At 40.8% G+C, this 23,464-nt stretch overlaps 1 protein-coding gene across 1 annotated transcript; it reads left to right on the forward strand.

Annotated features, from left to right (window-relative positions):
* Positions 1-16,649: 16,649 nt before the first annotated feature.
* LOC123053179 (protein MHF1 homolog) lies at positions 16,650-19,150 on the forward strand. Its single transcript, XM_044476598.1, has 4 exons — positions 16,650-16,858; positions 16,973-17,044; positions 18,053-18,133; positions 18,771-19,150. The coding sequence occupies exons 1-4, from the start codon at positions 16,714-16,716 to the stop codon at positions 18,896-18,898; spliced, it is 426 nt and encodes a 141-aa protein (XP_044332533.1). The 5' UTR covers positions 16,650-16,713; the 3' UTR covers positions 18,899-19,150.
* The last annotated feature ends 4,314 nt before the right edge of the window (positions 19,151-23,464 follow it).

Genomic DNA, 23,464 nt, shown 5'->3' on the forward strand with positions numbered 1-23,464 from the left:
GCATCACGACATAAGGAAAACATTCTCCAATTTTTACCAGGGCATGGTGAGACCATACCATGGCACCACGCCAGGCATCATGTTTTCCAACCATGTGTTTCATTTTTCGTGTAGTTGTTAACCCAGTAAACGACGCATTTACGGTTGACTATTGCCACACATTTCCTTGAATATCTGCCCATTCCTTGTAAAAGGCATGAGAATGTACTAAATAACACGATCATGGTTTTCTAGACCGTTCTTGTGCACATTTTCATGCACCGGTTGTTCAAATTTGAATTATGTGCATTAATGCCTAGAAAATGCACATAATCCCATGAATATGGCAAATGAGCCCGGAAAAATGTCAAATTTGAACACGTTGCATTTGAGGCAGTATGTTGATCATTGGGAAAAAACTGAATGACAAACTAGGACGGAAATTTTGATTCCCCTTCAATCCCGGGGATTTCCCTCTCGAAAGCATGGAACTTCCTCGGTGATGGTTCGATTTATGAAGGGCGTGCATGACGACATAAGCCAAACCTTCTCAAATTTTTACCAGGGCACGGTGAGGTCATACCATGGCACCATGCCAGTCGTCATGTTTTTCAAGCATTTATTTCATTTTTTCTATAGTTGAAAACCCAACAAACAAACATTTGTGGTTGACTATTGCCACACATTTCATCGAAATATCTGTCCATTCCTTGTAAAAAGAATGAAAATTTACTAAACGGCACGAGCATGGTTTTCCAGGCCGTTCTTGTGCACTCTTTCATGCACCGATTGTTTGAACTTGAATTATGTGCATTAATGGCTAGGAAATGCACATAATCCCCTAAATATGGCAAATGAACCCGGAAAAGTGCCAAATTTGAACACTGTGATTTGCATGTTGTATGTTCATCATAGAAAAAAAACTCATGGACAAAGGACAAAGGAAATTTGGATCCCCCTTCAATCTTGGTGATTTCCCCCTCGAAACCATGAAACTTCCTCGGTGATGGTTCGATTTATGAAAGGTGTGCATGACGACATTTTTACCAGGGCACGGTGATGCCATACCATGGCACCACACCAGGCATCATGTTTTCCAAGCATGTATTTCATTTTTGTATAGTTGTTAACCCAGTAAACGACGCGTTTATGGTTGACTGTTGCCACACATTTCCTTGAAATATCTGCCCATTCCTTGTAAAAGGCATGAGAATGTACTAAATAGCACGAGCATGGTTTTCCAGACCGTTCTTGTGCACCTTTTCATGCACCGATCGTCCGAATTTGAATTATGTGCATAATTAATGCCTAGAAAATGCACATAATCCCCTAAATATGGTAAATGAGTTCGGAAAAATGTCAAATTTGAACACGTTGCATTTGAGGTGGTATGTTGATCGTTGGAAAAAACTGAATGACAAACTATGACGAAAATTTGGATTCCCCTTCAATCTTGGAGATTTCCCTCTCGAAAGCATTGAAATTCCTCGGTGATGGTTCGATTTATGAAGGGTGTGCATGACGACATAAATCAAACCTTCTCAGCTTTTTACCAGGGCACGGTGAGGCCATACCATGGCACCATGCCAGGCGTCATGTTTTTGAAGCACGTATTTCATTGTTCTATAGTTGATAACCCAGTAAATGATGCGTTTGTGGTTGACTATTGCCACACATTCCATTGAAATCTCTACCCATTCCTTGTAAAAGGCTTGAGAAATTACTAAATACCACGAGTATGGTTTTTCCAAACCGTTCTTGTACACCTTTTCAAGCACCAATTGTTTGAATTTGAATTATGTGCATTAATGCCTACAAAATGCACATAATCCCCTAAATATTGTAAATGAACCCAGAAAAGCGTCAAATCTGAACACGGTGATTAGCAGGGTTTATGTTCATCGTAGAAAAAAACTCATGGATGAAGGACAAAGGAAATTTGGATTCCCATTCAATCTCGGTGATTTACTATCGCACACGATTCATCTCCGTCGCCTCTGCGAACCGTGTGTATTCACTCACACATGCAAAAGAAAAAAGAAAACCCTCGCCCACTTTGTCCCCACTCACTCGCCGCGGACTCCTCCACAACTCTGCACCCTAAGCTCGACGGCTGTTGGCGGCGGACGTAGGTCGTGCTCCAAACGGCACAGCATTCGACCCTACCGCTGGGGTTTTCTGTGGGATTGGGCCGGGGATTTTTCTCATGGAGAAGGTAATCAACTTAGTGAAATATTCACTCATCTCTTATCGCAGTCGTCCGTCACTGTTAATCAACGGGCGGAAAATCGCCGTGGAATCATTTTTGTTCTAGCTGATTCGTGGGTGTTCATTCATGTGTCCACAATGCGAGCACAAATCGGGCAACTGTGGTCGTGGCCAGTCAGAAACGAAGTTCTATCTCACCATTCCGGATGACTTCAGGGAGCGCTCGGTATGTTCAATCTCAACCTACCATGGTCGGCATGGCCTAAATTTGTGAACATATACCGTCTGTTGCTACATTATCTATGTATTTGCATCAAATCTTTGTTACATTATCTATTTTTAATTCTATATTTTTATACTTTGCTTTCATCTATATATTAATCTGTTCTATCAGTTACTCCCATATTTGCATCTTGCTCTGTTATTTCAATATATCTAATTTACGATCTTAATTTTCATTTCAAGCAGTACATCCCTTGCTTTGCAAGAACAGGAGTAGAAGGAAATCTTGGGCTTTACTTTGTTGATGACTCCCAGGATGTCATATTGACAACATGATACGTCTCCAACGTATCTATAATTTTTTATTGTTCCATGCTATATTATATTCTGTTTTGGACATTAATGGGCTTTATTATACACTTTTATATTATTTTTGGGACTAACCTATTAACCGGAGGCCCAACCCAGAATTGTTGTTTTTTTTCCTATTTCAGAGTTTCGCAGAAAAAGAATATCAAACGGAGTCCAAACGGAATGAAACCTTCGGGAACGTGATTTTCGGAACGAACAATGATCCAGCAGACTTGGACCCTACGTCAAGACATCAACCAGGAAGGCACGAGGTAGGGGGGCGCACCTACCCCCCCCCAGGGCGCGCCCTCCACCCTCGTGGGCCCCACGTTGCTCCACCGACGTACTTCTTCCTCCTATATATACCTACGTACCCCCAAACTACCAGATACGGAGCCAAAAACCTAATTCCACCGCCGCAACCTTCTGTACCCGTGAGATCCCATCTTGGGGCCTTTTCCGGAGCTCCGCCGGAGGGGGCATCGATCACGGAGGGCTTCTACATCAACACCATAGCCTCTCCGATGATGTGTGAGTAGTTTACCTCAGACCTTCGGGTCCATAGTTATTAGCTAGATGGCTTCTTCTCTCTTTTTGGATCTCAATACAATGTTCTCCCCCTCTCTTGTGGAGATCTATTCGATGTAATCTTCTTTTGCGGTGTGTTTGTTGAGACCGATGAATTGTGGGTTTATGATCAAGTTTATCTATGAACAATATTTGAATCTTCTCTGAATTCTTTTATGTATGATTGGTTATCTTTGCAAGTCTCTTCGAATTATCAGTTTGGTTTGGCCTACTAGATTGATCTTTCTTGCAATGGGAGAAGTGCTTAGCTTTGGGTTCAATCTTGCGGTGTCCTTTCCCAGTGACAGTAGGGGCAGCAAGGCACGTATTGTATTGTTGCCATCGAGGATAACAAGATGGGGTTTATATCATATTGCATGAGTTTATCCCTCTACATCATGTCATCTTACTTAAAGCGTTACTCTGTTCTTATGAACTTAATACTCTAGATGCATGCTGGATAGCGGTCGATGTGTGGAGTAATAGTAGTAGATGCAGGCAGGAGTCGGTCTACTTGTCTCGGACGTGATGCCTATATACATGATCATACCTAGATATTCTCATAACTATGCTCAATTCTGTCAATTGCTCAACAGTAATTTGTTCACCCACCGTAATACTTATGCTCATGAGAGAAGCCACTAGTGAAACCTATGGCCCCCGGGTCTATTTTCCATCATATTAATCTTCCAACAACAAGCTATTTCCATTGCCTTTTATTTTGCTTTTATTTACTTTGCATCTTTATCATAAAAATACCAAAAATATTATCTTATCATATCTATCAGATCTCACTCTCGTAAGTGACCGTGAAGGGATTGACAACCCCTTTATTGCGTTGGTTGCGAGGATTTATTTGTTTGTGTAGGTGCGAGGGACTTGTGCGTGGCCTCCTACTGGATTGATACCTTGGTTCTCAAAAACTGAGGGAAATACTTACGCTACTTTGCTGCATCACCCTTTCCTCTTCAAGGGAAAACCAACGCAATGCTCAAGAGGTAGCAAGAAGGATTTCTGGCGCCGTTGCCGGAGAGTCTACGCAAAAGACTACATACCAAGTACCCATCACAAACCCTTATCTCCCGCATTACATTATTTGCCATTTGCCTCTCATTTTCCTCTCCCCCACTTCACCCTTGCCGTTTTATTCGCTCTCTCTTTTCCGTTCGCCTCTTTTTCGCTTGCTTCTTGTTTACTCGTGTGTTGGATTGCTTGTTTGTCACGATGGCTCAAGATAATACCAAATTGTGTGACTTCACCAATACCAACAACAATGATTTCCTTAGCACTCCGATTGCTCCTGTTGCCGATACTGAATCTTGTGAAATTAATGCTGCTTTGTTGAATCTTGTCATGAAAGATCAATTCACCGGCCTTCCTAGTGAAGATGCCGCTACCCATCTAAATAGCTTCGTTGATTTATGTGATATGCAAAAGAAGAAAGATGTAGACAATGATATTGTTAAATTGAAGCTATTTCCTTTTTCGCTTAGAGATCGTGCTAAAGCTTGGTTTTCATCTTTGCCTAAAAATAGTATTGATTCTTGGAATAAGTGCAAAGATGCTTTTATCTCTAAGTATTTTCCTCCCGCTAAAATAATGTCTCTTAGAAATGATATTATGAATTTTAAGCAACTTGATCATGAACATGTTGCACAAGCTTGGGAGAGGATGAAATTAATGATACGAAATTGCCCTACACATGGCTTGAATTTGTGGATGATTATACAAAAAATTTATGCCGGATTGAATTTTGCTTCTACAAATCTTTTAGATTCGGCCGCGGGAGGCACTTTTATGGAAATCACTTTAGGAGAAGCTACTAAACTCCTAGATAATATTATGGTTAATTATTCTCAATGGCACACCGAAAGATCTACTAATAAAAAGTGCATGCGATAGAAGAAATTAATGTTTTGAGTGGAAAGATGGATGAACTTATGAAATTATTTGCTAATAAAAGTGTCTCTTCTGATCCTAATGATATGCCTTTGTCTACTTTGATTGAGAATAATAATGAATCTATGGATGTGAATTTTGTTGGTAGGAATAATTTTGGTAACAACGCGTATAGAGGAAACTTTAATCCTAGGCCGTACCCTAGTAATTCCTCTAATAATTATGGTAATTCCTACAACAATTCTTATGGAAATTTTAATAAGATGCCTTCTGAATTTGAGACTAGTGTTAAAGAATTTATGAATTCGCAAAAGAATTTCAATGCTTTGCTTGAAGAAAAATTGCTTAAAGTTGATGAATTGGCTAGGAACGTTGATAGAATTTCTCTTGATGTTGATTCTTTGAAACTTAGATCTATTCCTCCTAAGCATGATATCAATGAGTCTCTCAAAGCCATGAGAATTTCCATTGATGAGTGCAAAGAAAGAACCGCTAGGATGCGAGCTAAGAAAGATTGCTTTGTGAAAGCGTGTTCTTCTAATTTCTACGAAAATAAAGATGAAGATCTAAAAGTTATTGATGTGTCCCCTATTAAATCTTTGTTTAGCAATATGAATCTTGATAATGATGGGACTGAATATGATCCACCTTTACCTAGAAGGCGTTCCAAAAATTCTGAGTTTTTAGATCTTGATGCTAAAATTGATAAAAGTGAGATTGAAGAAGTTAAAACTTTAGATCTCAATGCACCCACCATTTTGGATTTCAAGGAATTTAATTATGATAATTGATTTTTGATAGATTGTATTTCCTTGTTGCAATCCGTGCTAAATTCTCCTCATGCTTATAGTCAACATAAGGCTTTTACTAAACATATCGTTGATGCTTTGATGCAATCTTATGAAGAAAAACTTGAGTTGGAAGTTTCTATCCCTAGAAAACTTTATGATGAGTGGGAACCTACAATTAAAATAAAAATTAAAGATCATGAATGCTATGCTTTGTGTGATTTGGGTGCTAGTGTTTCCACAATTCCAAAGACTTTGTGTGATTTGCTAGGTTTCCGTGATTTTGATGATTGCTCTCTAAACTTGCACCTTGCGGATTCCACCATTAAAAAACCTATGGGAAGAATTAATGATGTTCTTATTATTGCAAATAGGAATTATGTGCCCGTAGATTTTATTGTTCTTGATATAGATTGCAATCCTTCATGTCCTATTATTCTTGGTAGACCTTTTCTTAGAACGATTGGTGCAATTATTGATATGAAGGAAGGGAATATTAGATTCCAATTTCCGTTAAGGAAAGGCATGGAACACTTCCCTAGAAAGAAAATAAAATTACCTTATGAATCTATTATGAGAGCCACTTATGGATTGCCTACCAAAGATGGCAATACCTAGATCTATCCTTGCTTTTATGCCTAGCTAGGGGCGTTAAACGATAGCGCTTGTTGGGAGGCAACCCAATTTTATTTTTAGTTTTTTTGCTTTTGCTTCTGTTTAGGAATAAATATTTGTTCTAGCCTCTGGTTAGATGTGTTTTTATGTTTTAATTAGTGTTTGTGCCAAGTTAAACCTATAGGATCTTCTTGGATGATAGTTATTTGATCTTGCTGAAAATTCCAGAAACTTTCTGTTCACGAAAATAATTGTTAAAAATCACCAGAACGTGATAAAATATTGATTCCAATTGCTGCTGATCAATAAACAAATTGTCTAGGTCGTCCTATTTTGGCTGAATTTTTGAGTTCCAGAAGTTTGCGTTAGTTGCAGATTACTACAGACTGTTCTGTTTTTGACAGATTCTGTTTTTCGTGTGTTGTTTGCTTATTTTGATGAATCTATGGCTAGTAAAATAGTTTATAAACCATAGAGAAGTTGGAATACAGTAGGTTTAACACCAATATAAATAAAGAATGAGTTCATTACAGTACCTTTAAGTGGTGTTTTGTTTTCTTTCGCTGAGCTCACGAGATTCTCTGTTAAGTTTTGTGTTGTGAAGTTTTCAAGTTTTGGGTAAAAGATTTGATGGATTATGGAACAAGGAGTGGCAAGAGCCTAAGCTTGGGGATGCCCATGGCACCCCAAGATAATCTAAGGACACCAAAATCCAAAGCTTGGGGATGCCCCGGAAGGCATCCCCTCTTTTGTCTACTTCCATCGGTAACTTACTTGGAGCTATATTTTTATTCACCACATGATATGTGTTTTGCTTGGAGCGTCTTGTATGATTTGAGTCTTTGCTTTTTAGTTCACCACAATCATCTTTGCTTTACACACCTTTTGAGAGAGACACACATAATTCGGAATTGATTAGAATACTCTATGTGCTTCACTTATATCTTTTAGACCACGGTGGTGGATTTGTTTTATAGAAACTATTGTTCTCTCATGCTTCACTTATATTATTTTGAGAGTCTTAAACAGCATGGTAATTTTCTTAATCCTAATATGCTAGGTATTCAAGACTAGTAAAAACTTTCTTATGAGTGTGTTGAATACTAAGAGAAGTTTGATGCTTGATGATTGTTTTGAGATATGGAGGTAGTGATATTAAAGTTGAGTAGTTGTGAATTTGAGAAATACTTGTGTTAAAGTTTTCAAGTCCCGTAGCATGCACGTATGGTAAACTTTATGTAACAAATTTGAAACATGACGTGTTCTTTGATTGTCCTCCTTATGAGTGGCGGTCGGGGACGAGCGATGGTCTTTTCCTACCAATCTATCCCCCTAGGAGCATGCGTGTAGTGCTTGGTTTTTGATGACTTGTAGATTTTTGCAATAAGTATGTGAGTTCTTTATGACTAATGTTGAGTCCATAGATTATACGCACTCTCACCTTTTCCATCATTGCTAGCCTCTTCGGTACTGTGCATTGCCCTTTCTCACATTGAGAGTTGGTGCAAACTTCGCCGGTGCATCCAAACCCCGTGATATGATACGCTCTTTCACACATAAACCTCCTTATATCTTCCTCAAAAAATCCACCATACCTACCTATTATGGCATTTCCATAGCCATTCCGAGATATATTGCCATGCAACTTTCCACCGTTCCGTTTATCATGACACGTTCATCATTGTCATATTGCTTTGCATGATCATGTAGTTGACATAGTATTTGTGGCAAAGCCACCATTAATAATTCTTTCATACATGTCACTCTTGATTCATTGCATATCCCGGTACACCGCCGGAGGCATTCATATAGAGTCATACTTTGTTCTAGTATCGAGTTGTAATCATTGAGTTGTAAATAAATAGAAGTGTGATGATCATCATTTTTAGAGCATTGTCCCAAGTGAGGAAAAAAAAAGAGAAAGGCCATAAAAAAGAGAAGAAGGCCCAAAAAATGAGAGAAAAAGAGAGAAGGGACAATGTTACTATCCTTTTACCACACTTGTGCTTCAAAGTAGCACCATAATCTTCATGATAGAGAGTCTCTTGTTTTGTCACTTTCATATACTAGTGGGAATTTTTCATTATAGAACTTGGCTTGTATATTCCAACAATGGGCTTCCTCAAATGCCCTAGGTCTTCGTGAGCAAGCAAGTTGGATGCACACCCACTTAGTTTCTTTTGTTGAGCTTTCATACATTTATAGCTCTAGTGCATCCGTTGCATGGCAATCCCTACTCCTTGCATTAACATCAATCGATGGGCATCTCCATAGCTCATTGATTAGCCGCGTTGATGTGAGACTTTCTCCTTTTTTGTCTTCTCCACATAACCCCCATCATTATAATCTATTCCACCAATAGTGCTATATCCATGGCTCACGCTCATGTATTGCGTGAAGGTTGAAAAAGTTTGAGATTACTAAAGTATGACACAATTGCTTGGCTTGTCATCGGGGTTGTGCATGATGAGAGCATTCTTGTGTGACGAAAATGGAGCATGACTAAACTATATGATTTTGTAGGGATGAACTTTCTTTGGCCATGTTATTTTGAGAGGACACAATTGCTTAGTTAGTATGCTTGAAGTATTATTACTTTTATGTCAATATTGAACTTTTATCTTGAATCTTTCGGATCTGAATATTCATACCACAATTAAGAAGAATTACATTGAAATTATGCCAAGTAGCATTCCACATCAAAAATTCTATTTTTATCACTTACCTACTCGAGGACGAGCAGGAATTAAGCTTGGGGATGCTTGATACGTCTCCAACGTATCTATAATTTTTTAATTGTTCCATGCTATATTATATTCTGTTTTGGACATTAATGGGCTTTATTATACACTTTTATATTATTTTTGGGACTAACCTATTAACCGGAGGCCCAGCCCAGAATTGTTGTTTTTTGCCTATTTCAGAGTTTCGCAGAAAAAGAATATCAAACGGAGTCCAAACGGAATGAAACCTTCGGGAACGTGATTTCGGAACGAACGTGATCCAGAGGACTTGGACCCTACGTCAAGACATCAACCAGGAAGGCACGAGGTAGGGGGCGCGCCTACCCCCCAGGGCGCGCCCTCCACCCTCGTGGGCCCCACGTTGCTCCACCGACGTACTTCTTCCTCCTATATATACATACGTACCCCCAAACTACCAGATACGGAGCCAAAAACCTAATTCCACCGCCGCAACCTTCTGTACCCGTGAGATCCCATCTTGGGGCCTTTTCCGGAGCTCCGCCGGAGGGGGCATCGATCACGGAGGGCTTCTACATCAACACCATAGCCTCTCCGATGATGTGTGAGTAGTTTACCTCAGACCTTCGGGTCCATAGTTATTAGCTAGATGGCTTCTTCTCTCTTTTTGGATCTCAATACAATGTTCTCCCCCTCTCTTGTGGAGATCTATTCGATGTAATCTTCTTTTGCGGTGTGTTTGTTGAGACCGATGAATTGTGGGTTTATGATCAAGTTTATCTATGAACAATATTTGAATCTTCTCTGAATTCTTTTATGTATGATTGGTTATCTTTGCAAGTCTCTTCGAATTATCAGTTTGGTTTGGCCTACTAGATTGATCTTTCTTGCAATGGGAGAAGTGCTTAGCTTTGGGTTCAATCTTGCGGTGTCCTTTCCCAGTGACAGTAGGGGCAGCAAGGCACGTATTGTATTGTTGCCATCGAGGATAACAAGATGGGGTTTATATCATATTGCATGAGTTTATCCCTCTACATCATGTCATCTTACTTAAAGCGTTACTCTGTTCTTATGAACTTAATACTCTAGATGCATGCTGGATAGCGGTCGATGTGTGGAGTAATAGTAGTAGATGCAGGCAGGAGTCGGTCTACTTGTCTCGGACGTGATGCCTATATACATGATCATACCTAGATATTCTCATAACTATGCTCAATTCTGTCAATTGCTCAATAGTAATTTGTTCACCCACCATAATACTTATGCTCCTGAGAGAAGCCACTAGTGAAACCTATGGCCCCCGGGTCTATTTTCCATCATATTAATCTTCCAACAAAGAGCTATTTCCATTGCCTATTTTGCTTTTATTATACTTTGCATCTTTATCATAAAAATACCAAAAACATTATCTTCTCATATCTATCAGATCTCACTCTCGTAAGTGACCGTGAAGGGATTGACAACCCCTTTATTGCGTTGGTTGCGAGGATTTATTTGTTTGTGTAGGTGCGAGGGACTTGTGCGTGGCCTCCTACTGGATTGATACCTTGGTTCTCAAAAACTGAGGGAAATACTTACGCTACTTTGCTGCATCACCCTTTCGTCTTCAAGGGAAAACCAACGCAGTGCTCAAGAGGTAGCACAACGCAACATGGATTTACAATGACGGCTAGCGTAAAACTTGATAAAGATGGTCACTCCTATTTTAATGCGGACCTTTGGAGAAAAATGTTTAAGTGTTATGAACTGAAAGCTGGCAATAAAATTCTAGTACGTGCACCACAACCTGGTCTAATTAGCATGGATGTTTACTTCCCCAATGTCATCAGCCGATCAAAGTCTGATCAAGGTTAGTGTCCTTTCAACTTTCTCCATGCTGTCATATTACTTAGCAAAATCGGGGTATTTGTTCTGACTAATTGATCACTATTTAAGCAACTAGTTGTGATTTCATATTCTAACTCCGTTCCTAGACAGTAACAAATTCTATTTACCAATTTATGCGCACTATATATTCTTCTGCCATGTTCTAAATAAATAATACATTTCCACCTTTTAAGCATGATATGTTGGATGCATAGTGAATGATATGTATGTTACTAGGCGTACCAAATTTCACTGGAAGGACTTGAAGCATGTCATAAACTTTGTTGATAATCTGACAGAGATAGCATAGTGTATGAACGCTGGATTTTGGATGGGATTAATTAGACCTATGGTGCACACACTGAACAAGACCAATTGTGTGCACAAAACACTGGTAAAAAGTCTTCTTTTAATGTTGATGCTCATAAACTATATATATATATATCTTCAACGATATGTTACAATTGATTTTTATTCTACATGTCAACAGAAATTGCCCCCTGTAGCAGTTCCTGGATCGATTTCCCGGCGTGGTCGAATTACACTTGTGCCTGCTTATAACGCCAAAGTGATTGCAAGGTACTGCATTTCCCGCAGAAATGGAACCATTCAAATTAACAAGTTCTCGCTTCTTGTGACAATGAATCCATATTGGAAAATTATAGATAATGTTCTACTCATGCTCTACCAAGGCACATGAGGGCTCTTCCTTTTCATTGACGAGATGTCGAGTCGCCGTGATCAAGCTGCTTCTAGCGGATAGTTGTGGTTGTTGGCCCTCAGCCTCTTAAAATATGCTAGCTGTTAATTACTATATATGTTAAGTATGAAGATATGGACCATATGGTTGTTGGCCCTTAGCCTCTTAAAATGTGATAGTTGTTACTATGTTAAGTATGTAGATATGGACCATATGATTGTCAAAACCGTGTTACAAAGATCCTCCTTTTGTCGAATAGTGTAACCACTATATATATGTTACTCAAATGTTGTTAACCAAGTTAATAAATTTTCATGGAAACTATTAGTATCGTACACGGTCCATTGAGTTTAAGCATGTGCCCGATGTCCAGAAGGCATTTGCATATTAACTGTCCAGATTGCAAATTCACACACATGTTAACATAAGGAAACGTATGTGTAACATACTAATCATCGCACACGAGTACTCGCAGACGCATCATGTGTGATACTCCTAGCCACCGCAAGCAACTAGTTTGCATTTTTCAAAGTTTTTTGTACACACAAAATTGCACATGAACTAACTGTATTAACCGTCTGTGTTGTAATTTCTCATCACAAACAGTTCATCCGAGTCGGTTGTTTGCCACGTATCACACACATCTTGTTTACACGACTCATTTGTGTTCTTTTGGCTCATCGCAAACTGTTCATCCATGTGAACTGTATGCCGCATATCATACACATCTTGTTAAGTTGAACCGTTTCTATTGTGTTCCATAATCGAAAACAGTTCGTCCGAGTGAACCGTATGCCGTATATAACATACACATTGATATGGCTGCCCGTTTCTGTTGTTCTACCTCATCGCAAACAGTTCGAATGGATTAACCGTGTGCCCTGCATCGCACACACATTGATACGGTTGCCCGTTTCTATTGTTCTGCCTCATCGCAAACAGTTTGAATGGATTAACCGTGTGCCCTACATCGCACACGCAACTAAAATCCGAACCGTGTTTGATGGCTCGGCCATCGCAAACGTTTTGCACCTTTTTTGACGGGTTTTTTACACCACCGTTTGCGATTAATGCATCACACACAGTTTCGGCAAAGGGTCTCTGATCGTAGTGTCGCGTTAGCAGTATCCTGCAATAGTGCTAACAGAAATATTGAAAGAAATGTTGTCGACAGAATTGACTAGTATTGCTCGATGGCGACATGCGATTTGGTTGACCTGTTGACTCTTCTGCAAAAGAGCTATGTTTGGTTGGAGGGACTTGTGATTGAACATAGGAGCAAACTTCTCTCCGTCCTATTCTCCTCGACGTGAAGTTCGTCGAACTTCAGTTGATTTTACTTGTGGTAGATTCTTCTTGGCAATCTCCAAACCTTCAACAGCCTTTGTCTTCGGTGACCACAGTTACTCTTAGTCACTCAGACGACACCTGACTGTCTAGAGAGTTAACAACTCTCAAGATTAATAGGCTCAAAGCTCTCGACTTAGATCTATGTGATTCTCAACCAGTATATAAGTTTTGGCTCTCGGGTTTTCTCTCGGTGGATTCAGTCAAATCTCTCAGAGAGGGGTGCTCAGACAATCTTGTCGGAAATCAAACGGAGTAGCCGACCAAAATGGAAGGTGTAGGGTGGCTATTTATAGCCGGAGCAACCCCAATGGTGAAATAACCAACCGGGGCCTACGCCCAACCAATGGTCAACCGACACGTCTCCAACTGTCGGACTTCAAGCTCACATGGAAACTATACTTGTGGAACAAGTCAAGATGACTCCACTGCTAGAGCAATTTTCTTGTAGCCCAGAAGAACTTTGTCTCTGGCTGACAAGTAATTACTCATCGCACCTAGAGATTTCTCTCCACCCATTTGAGATATATTCCGGTTAAGCATCAACAGACACGGGTCTCAAGACACTTTGAAACTCCTCTTAATGGTATGGTGGTCCTATGACTCAAAGAAAGCAAATGAACTACAAAAGAAAACTATGTCTGCACTTCGTCTTCATTATTCTCTGATGTAGTCATTTTCTCTCGGATGCCATGTGCAGCAATTGCTTTGATTCAGCAATATTTTGCGAGCTCATCCGACACGCAATTTCCTCGATAGCTTTAGCATACTTCTATTCTAACTATCACACAGTTTATAGAAAACTCCTCTTTGCTCCAGGGACCATATCTTTCTATGTGCACTAGCAAACATATTAGGCCCTTACCATTTCTATCCAACAATCTCCAAAACACTCGGGGGCACTCGATTGCACCAACAGTCCTGCCGCAAGGCTGCTCTTCCCTCCTCTAGTTCTCTAGCGAAGCCTAGCTCTGGACGATGAAGAGTCGTATCATTGATCTCGTGCGTGTGCAATCTATAGACAGATCATGCTTTCAATCTTCATTCAAGGGACTGCTCGTGGGATGGTCAAAGGGACTTCAAGAACGATCTTCACCAACTCTTCTTCGGTTGCAACTCTGAGTTGGTAATGACCAGATCTAACCTTGTATCCATCTTCATAGTGATCCTGGTTTCTGATTCGTAGGACCATTTTTTCTACTACGATTCCCAATAACAAGGTTAAACCTAACTAACATACACAACTCCCTCTTCAAAAATATTCATCAAAACATGGCCAGCGTAAGACTAATAGATCAAAGAGAATAAATGTCTACAAGTCATGATGCAAACAAACAAAATGAATCTAGAAGAAATCCATATATAGATTTGGTCATAAAGTGTCAATTCATCACATCGTAACAAACACACCGAGAATTACCTCAGATGGATCACAATCATGTAGGCAGCTCATGTGATCTTTATATTGAAGAAGAAGGGATAAAGCATGCCATCTAGTTATAGTCATGGACTCAATAGTTCAAGGATGACCACTCACAAATGGACATGGTAGCAGCAAGGTTGATGAAGAAGTTTCCAGCACTGGATTCTCCCCCCGGCAGAGTACCGAAACAACCCTCCAGTTTGGATCATCTTGAACATGAGGTGGCCGTGGCGTGGCAAATCCTCAATAAAAATCAGGGTTTTCGGGAGAATATAAAGCAATGGGCACCAAGAGGCGGTGGAGCGGAGTTCTCAGGGTCCCACACATCCATAGATCGTGACCAACCCTTAGGCCGCATGGGCCCACCGTGTGGTGGCATGGGGGCTCTCCTCTAGGGACTTTGGTGCCCCTGGCTCTGTCAATTTTCCAAAAATCATCCCTAGAAGCGGTAATTTCCTAAGAAGTCCAAAAACATGAAAAACATCAACTAGCACTAGATTAATATGTTAGTCCGATAAAATGATATATATATATATATAATTTATGCCAATGTGATACAAGAATAATAATATAAAAGTAGCTGAAACAACAACAAAATACATTTGAGACGTATCAGACACAATGCTCTTTTTTGGTTGAAAACTAGACAAGGCATGGCTCCTTTTGGTGTGCATGCCCTAGATTTATTCAATATTGCACCCAGCAAGAAAAATTCACAGCACAAAGAGCTTAAGGACATCAACTGGATGAAAATTGTGACCCAGCTTAAAAAACTAGCCCAATGATTTGAGTCATTTATCCGGCAAGCACCCTCAAGAAGATAACCCACAAAGACATGACATCATCTCTTGGCTATGGACATGCAAAGACGTGACTCCATCTCGACATCTTTAACTTGGTTGCATGGATTAGATCTAAAGTTCCTTGTAGCAGAAATCTTGAAGCTCGGACCAAGCCTAAGTAAATATCTTTTGCCTGATTTTCCCATGGTCCGACGTGCAATATTTGCTTAAGGGTCCTCGAATCCATCACACATAGTTGTGTAAAGATTGTCCTTTAACCTAGGAGGTTAGGCAACTCGTCATATCATAGACAAATGACTGGCTCCTAGAAATGCAAAATCCGACTGCTCTCTCCTTAGTCCTTGCGTGGATGGAATGAATCTTAGAGCCATACCAGCAACTTCCTTAGGCGTTCGTGCAATGGTCATTTATGTACATCTCTATTATTAAAGAGGAGTTTGGTAGGTTTTCGTCCAAAAAAGGGGAGTTGGTAGGTTAGCCTCACCTCCTCCCCCGTTTTCCCCCTTCCCACGCCTTCCCCTTTGATTTCATTTTATATATTTTTGGTAATCTCATCTAATGCCACACAAATAAAACCAACGTAAATTGAATAACTTACAATAATCCAAATGAAATCGCTATTTTTTCAAAATCACATTATGCATAAACTCAATCAAATCAAATCTTAACTAAATCGACATTGTACTTGCATTTCCCTACTCATACCCAAATCAAATCAAATCTTATCAAAACCTCAACTAAATATATATAATATCTTGCCTTTCGCTATCGTTCTCAAATCAAATTGAATCTTATTAAAATCTAGAATATGGTGGATTGTGGGTGTAAGTTATATATCAGACAAACTTGATGTTGAATATGTATGTCCCAGTTACAACACATGGGCAATTAGCTAGTTATGTATAATATTAATGAAAAACGATAACTACAAATCTTTATTTAATAGAAAAAGGCTAACATGTATCCAAATCGCCTACTTGACCACGGTATTATATTCGTGTTAGTATGTGTGTATATATCACCATATTTTCACATAAAAACAAACATGTCCAATGTTTATATACAGAAAAATGCGACATTGCTCCTGCAGGTTGCTTAATGAAAAGAAAAAAGAAATCTCTGATTAATCAACCCAAAAAATACAAATAAGAATTCAAATACTTCCTCGCAAACCTCGGAGGTGAAATACAAATAAACTCAGGGACCAAATAGCGGAGAAAACCGAAAAATCCCTATCCCCACCATGGACCCAGACGTGGAAACCCTCGCCGACGACGACGCACTCGCCGGTGACGGCGGTGAGGCCGATAGATTCGAGGCGGAGGCGGAGGCCGAACTCCTTCGTGACCGCTTCAGGCTCGCCGTCATCAACATCGCGACTTCTGAAGGTAGGTTAAAATGGCACCACTTCACCTGGCGTCCAGTTTCCGCTATCACTTCTTTCTCTTGCAACTGAGATCGGGATTCGGAACAGTAATGTATGATGCATTCGTGCTTTGCAGGCAAGAAGGCGGGCATGGAGGTTGCGGGTCCCGTCATCGCCTGCATCGCCGACTTGGCCTTCAAGAGCGCAGGTTCCCCGAAATCTTTACCTCCTTTTGCTGCATTTGTTTTCACAACTGACTCTGCCCTTTTTTTAATATCCATCTGGCCAATTTTAGATCGAGTCTTGGCGTGGAACAGAACCAGTTGATCTACCTTAGCCAAAATATGTGTTGGTTGTCTAGTGGCAGTTTAGATTGAATGGAGCTGGAGCGATGCACTTCATGTTAGATTTGTCCAGAATGCCTGGAGCATTAGATCTTACCACAAGCTCATGTTTGATTTCTTCTATGTGTCTGCAGCAAGGAACTTCTTTTTTGTGTGACAGGGATGCGCTTCTATTTGATTTGACCTTTAAAAGAAGGCTTTGATTTGGTAGATGTTTGTTTCTGTGTTACTCAGTATCTCGAATTTCATGCTGATACTAATGATTTTTTCTCTTACAACAAGCTCTGCATAGACAATATTCATGATGAGAATACACCAAACTCTAAGAAACAATCTCTGCTATAGATACTATCTTTATATCTGATTTGCATGCTCCTCTGACACAATTCAAGATATTTAGTTGAATTGAAAATGTGCTCTAAGAAAAGCAAAGCACTTTTTATGCATTTAGGTAATGTTTAGTCGAACTGACTTCCAGACCTCTGTGGGTTAAAGAATACACGTGAGAAATAAGACATCAAGTTGCACTGAAGATCACTCCATCCCGTCCACAAACTCCAGAATCAAATCTTTTTAAGTGGCACACTGTATCAGCTGGAAAGCGATAGCTTAGCACATTTCCAGCTCAGGATCGAGGATCTTGTGGGAACCACAAAATTTTGGTTGCATGGTGAGAGTAAAGGAGATGTACCAGAACATAAGGAAGTGGATTTTCAGAGCAGCATCTCTGAAACTAAAGTGTTCTGCTGTACTAGCTGTACTGAACTGCTTATTTGCACTCTGCAGAATAAGAATGGTTCTGAATCTTGTTAGATCTGCATATTTGGAAACTACATGGGTAGTGTAATTAACATATTCTTCGCAATGTGCAGAGCAGCTGGCTAAGGATGTTGAGCTGTTTGCACAGCATGCTAGTCGTAAATCCATTAGGATGGACGATGTTATCCTCACAGGTACTTGAGCAAACAATGTCTTTACTAATGCCTGAAAGAGAAGGATAGAATATTGGCTTCCTGGAAGTGTTGTTTTCTATAGAAGGTTGTATACTTGAAATTTTACAAATGTTGAATACATAGTTGATAAGCTACAGAGGAAAATGTTGTTGATACAGACACGGATTAGGAGCTCTCGGGTGTCATGCACCCTGTCTGAATAGTAAAATAAAAAAAGTACTATAAAAATCAAAACATTATGAAATTTCGGGATGTCAAACCTTGTCGACCATTCTACACCTGTGTTATGTTTTGTGAAGAAATGACATCTGTGGTATTCTCAGCAAAAAACATAAATACTTCAATTATATAAAAAAAACTGTTTGAATGAATCATAGGTCGAACTGTATTTTCTTCACTAAGAATACCACGGATGCCATTTCTTCGCGAAACTTTGTACGTGAGTAGAATGAATGACCATGTTTGATACCCCAAAATTTCAGATTTTTTTTATTTTTCCTGTATTTTTTTTCGATTTTACTATTCATATAGGGTGCATGGCACCCGAGAGCTCCTATGCATTTTTGTTGTTGATACTCTCTTTATGGTTCTCTTAATGTATTTTTTCCTCACACTGACTATTGCATTGCAATCCCAGCGCATAGAAATGAGCATCTTATGGGCAAGCTGCGAACATTTTCTCAAAACCTGAAAGGAAAAGAGCCTTGCACCGGGAAGAAGAGAAAGAAAACATCCAAGAAGGACGATAACTTGACCGTTATCTGATCTCAGATATTATCCTTATCCCTAATTGTGCAAGAGTGTAGGCTGAATTGACACTGCAGGAGCACCCAAAATACCCACTAACTGGTACTCAACGCATTTGGAGATCGCGTGCATGTACAATGTTACCAGGTTTATACATCACATTTGTCGCTCTGTTTTGAAACTGTTGGTGTCAAGTAGTATTGGCATATTTAGAAACCTGTTGTTGCACGAAATTTATGTGCTGCCATAGTCAATTTTCCCAGGTTTATCCGTCACATTTGTCGCTCTGTTTTGAAACTGTTGGTGTCAAGTGGTATTGGCATATCTAGATATCTGTTCTTGCACGAAATTTATGTGCTGCCACGGCCTTCTGCTTAGTAAGATTTGACAATCGTGCATACCTAGCTCAACCAAATTGTGCACATGGAGCACTAATGAGTTACTGGGATCACAGGGAAATCAAAAGTGTGTCAATTACCTTCCGTGTAAGTAAAAACTATCAGTCTTTGTGTCTATTTGTTAAGCTGGATCAGCCGCAGGAAACTAATGGCTAATTTATAGCTCCGATCAGATCAAAGTTTACTTGTTTTTTTGTATGGCATTTTTTTAATTGACAAATTAGAGACAACTTACTTTACATAAAGGATATGAAAGAAGTCGGCTCATGACTTTTGGGCTGAACTTGAACGTGGGCTCGATACCTCCTGGTCGTTTCTTCAGATTCGTCTGAATGCTTCTTCTTTGGCATATGGTGATGGTCTCTGCCTTGTCTAAATTGATAGTGATCGCCATGATATGATAAGTTTCTGTGTCCAACATTTACATCTTGTACTAGTATCAAACAAACAGAAATAGCTTTCTTCTAGTTAGCAAAAACTGCCATTGATAGACTTTCAGTGCAACATTTTCAGTTCAAGGTAAGAAAAACTTCTTTCGTCAGAGCAGCCAACTCAATACTCCCTCCTTCCATCTATATAGGGCCTAATGCATTTTTCGAGGCTAATTTTGACCAAATATTAGAGCAATAATATATGATATGCAACTTACACAAAGCACACCGTTAAATTCGTGTGTAAAAGGAGCTTTCAGCGATATAATTTTCACATTGTGCATGTTATGTATTATTAATCTTGTCAATAGTCAAAGGCGGTCTTAAAAAACGCATTAGACCCTATATAGATGGAAGCAGGGAGTACATATAATTCTCCTTTTCCATTTATATTCTATGAGACATCGCCACCGCCGATTGGGTGGTGGACGGTCCGCATGGGTGCGGCCGGCTGAACAGTTGGGGCAAGCGTCTGATCCGAAAGAAGTGTTTTTCTTCCCTACCTCTCCGACCCTACCTAATTGCTCAAATCTGAACTCTGTCATGGTCCGTTGAACGCACCAACTTATTGCCCCGTCACGGTCCTGGATCTTCTACGACGACGACTCTGGTGGCGTCGAGCATCGTTGCAAGCCTGGGGAGGGGATGGAGTTAGGATCATGGATGTCCGGGCGGCGTCCTTGGTGGTGGAAGCCGCGGTGCTCATGGGCACAACCCGTGGCTTGGGTGTCGGCTGGTGGCCATGGTCGTGTGGGCGGTGTGGTTGCCATTGTACGACGGTCGGTGACGGTGGTACGGAACGCATCTCGGGACTTCATGCACCACGTCTTGGAGGTGCAGAGAACTTGCTGGGGTGAAACCCCTATATGTCTATGTCAGACTGACGAGGACGGCGTCTATAGGTGTCGTCTCCTTCTTGATGGCGTCGTCGCAGTTCCTTTGCACCTTCCATGTTGCTCCCGGGGAACCTTGATCCATGGATCGGGCGGTGCGGCGCTTCGATGTCGTGCCCTTCCTAGTTGTCATGCACGGCTTCACCTCTTCACGGTGACTCGCTCACGGTTAGGCCCCGACGATTTCAAGTAAACTGCCTTTTGTCATATTTGTAGTTTGATTAAAGTGGTTTGGGGTTGTGTAGCTGTTTAAGCACTCTTGTATCTTACCCTCTGTGTTTGTGTGTATTGTGGTGTTGTGGTGTCGAGTTGTATGAAGATTGTTCCTTTATCTATAAAGCCGGGCGCGGGCCTTTTTCTGTAAAGCTTCGGGGCTCTCTGTTATTCCTCTATCTAAGGTCGGGTGAAAGTCTGTGGATGTCACCTAGAGGGAGGGTGAATAGGCGATTCAAAATATTTACGGTTTAGGCTTGAACAAATGTGGAATAAAACTAGCGGTTAATTTGTCAAGCACAAAACCTAAATCGACTAGGCTCATCAATGTGCACCAACAACTTGTGCTAAGCAAGATAAACAACTAAGTGATAGCAAGATATAAAACATGAAACACTATGGCTATCAGAAAGTAAAGCGCATAAGTGAAGGGCTAAGGTAAGATATACCCGAGGCACGCGGAGACGATGATGTATCCCGAAGTTCACACCCTTGCGGATGCTAATCTTCGTTTGGAGCGGTGTAGAGGCACAATGCTCCCCAAAATGCCAATAGGTCCACCGTATTCTTCTCACGCCCACGCACAATGCAAGATGCCCTGATTCCACTAAGGGACCCTTGAGGGCGGTAAACGAACCCATACAATTGGCAACCCTTGGGGGTAGTCACCGAACCCGTACAAATTGCTCGGGGCAATCTCCACAACCTAATTTGAAACCCGGAAGCTTTACACCACAATGATTGCGCTCTGCGACACCACCAATCGTTTAGGACACCCAAGCACTCAAGAGGCACAAGCTCTAGGGTGCCGAAACACCCAAGAGTAATAAGCTTCTCAACTTTAACTTCCACGTATCACCATGAAGAACTCAAACTGGTGCACCAAATGTAATGGCAAGGGCACACGGAGTGCCCATGTCCTTCTCTCCCAAATCCCACCAAAGCAACAAATGCTACAGAGGAATATGAGAGGAAGAACGAAAAAAGAGAACACAAAGAACACCAAGATCTAGATCCAAAGGGTTTCCCTCACTTAGAGGAGAGATGGATTGGTGGAAACGTAGATCTAGATCTCCTCTCTCTTTTCCCTCAAAAATTAGCAACAATGGAGGGGGAACACGAGCTCAAACAGATAAGGTCCATTGGGGAAGAAGACCCCCTTTTATAGGTGAGGACAAATCCAACCGTTATGCCTCAGCCCGCAGTAAAGCGGTACTACCGCTCCTAGGAGCGGTACCACCGCTTAAAGCGGCAATTCCAGGAGTAGCAAAGTGAGCACTTGAAGTGCTGGAGCGGTAGTGCTGTCGGAGAGGTACTACCATCCATCCATCAGCTATACTACCGCTTAGGATCACCTGGTACATGGGAATAGTGATACAGAGAGGTGCCAGAGTGGAAGTAGCGCATGAAGCGGTACTACCGTCCTAGTGACGCTCCAGTACCATAAAAGCTGCAAAGGGCAACAGAAGCCCCAAAATAAGCGGTAGTAGCAGCGACAATAGAACGCGAAAGTATCACGCGAGCAGTACTATCGTTCTATTACCGTGCTACTGTCGTTTATTATGGGTAGGCCAACAGAAGGCCAATCCCAAGCGATAGTTGGTGCGGTAGCTCACAACAGAAGTGCCGATGAAGCGGTACTACTGTCATGCCGAGCGGTACTACTGCGTGGGTACTGCAAAAGTGCCCAACCAAAACAGATGGATGCAGGAAAGACCAAAGCTGCCATAACTTCTCCAAACGAACTCCGATTTCGATGAACTAAAGCTTGATAGAAAGCTAACGACAAGAGCTATCAAATCACAACATCTTCGGAAGTGGCAAGAGAAAACATGCCAATGATATAGAGGTGTGAAACCTCCATGAGTGAGCATCATAGAAGATGCATACGAAATCCATTTTCGATGAACTTAAGCCTGTCATGAAGATGACCACAAGCTCCAAAACTCATAAAGCAAAAAGACAAACAAGAACCAAGAAAGACGATGTCAATGATGCAATGTTTTGAGCTCTCTACGAACGATACGATTAAGCTACTCACTCGAGAGCCCCCCCCCCTTGATAGTACGACAATCAATCCTATAACCCGGTCTCCCAACTAACACCATGAGACCGGTAAAATAGAAAACCTATCAAGGACAAACCTTTACCTTGCGCATAGTCCACTTGATCTAGATGATGACGACCTTGTCCTCCTCAAGTAGGACCACCTTTCTTGATTGCTTTGGCTTGATGAAGACTAGTAGATTGCTCCCCCATACTCCACTGTGGGTGAGCAACTCTTCGGCACATCTTCACATGTCCATTATCACGAGAATGGACAGAAAGCTTCAAGCATGGTCTCTTCATGATGCTCCACTTGAACTTGCACATCGCAATTTTGATGATGATCACCACTTGATGTCATCCTCTATGGGTTATATGATATCTTCCTTTTGATGCACGCCCATGGAAACATAACCCCACAAGGAACTCTCACATAGACCATGGGTTAATACACAAAGCGTAATGGACAATGCTTACCATACCATGAGATCACTTGATCCAACTCGGTACATCTCCCAGCTTTGTGTGTTGACCAACTTGAATCACTCTTGTATCTAGTCTTGATCAACCTTGTATCTTTCCAACTCTCTTCATTAAAATGAT

The sequence above is a fragment of the Triticum aestivum genome, chromosome 2D, assembly GCF_018294505.1.
Source record: "Triticum aestivum cultivar Chinese Spring chromosome 2D, IWGSC CS RefSeq v2.1, whole genome shotgun sequence".
Taxonomy (NCBI): Eukaryota; Viridiplantae; Streptophyta; class Magnoliopsida; order Poales; family Poaceae; genus Triticum; species Triticum aestivum.

Bases quoted from the DNA above. Each gene is read 5' to 3' on its own strand.
- LOC123053179 (XM_044476598.1), top strand. From the start codon at position 16,714: ATGGACCCAGACGTGGAAACCCTCGCCGACGACGACGCACTCGCCGGT. The intron at 16,859-16,972 runs GTAGGTTAAAAT...CGTGCTTTGCAG, and splicing joins CAACATCGCGACTTCTGAAG to GCAAGAAGGCGGGCATGGAG. The intron at 17,045-18,052 runs GTTCCCCGAAAT...CGCAATGTGCAG, and splicing joins CTTGGCCTTCAAGAGCGCAG to AGCAGCTGGCTAAGGATGTT.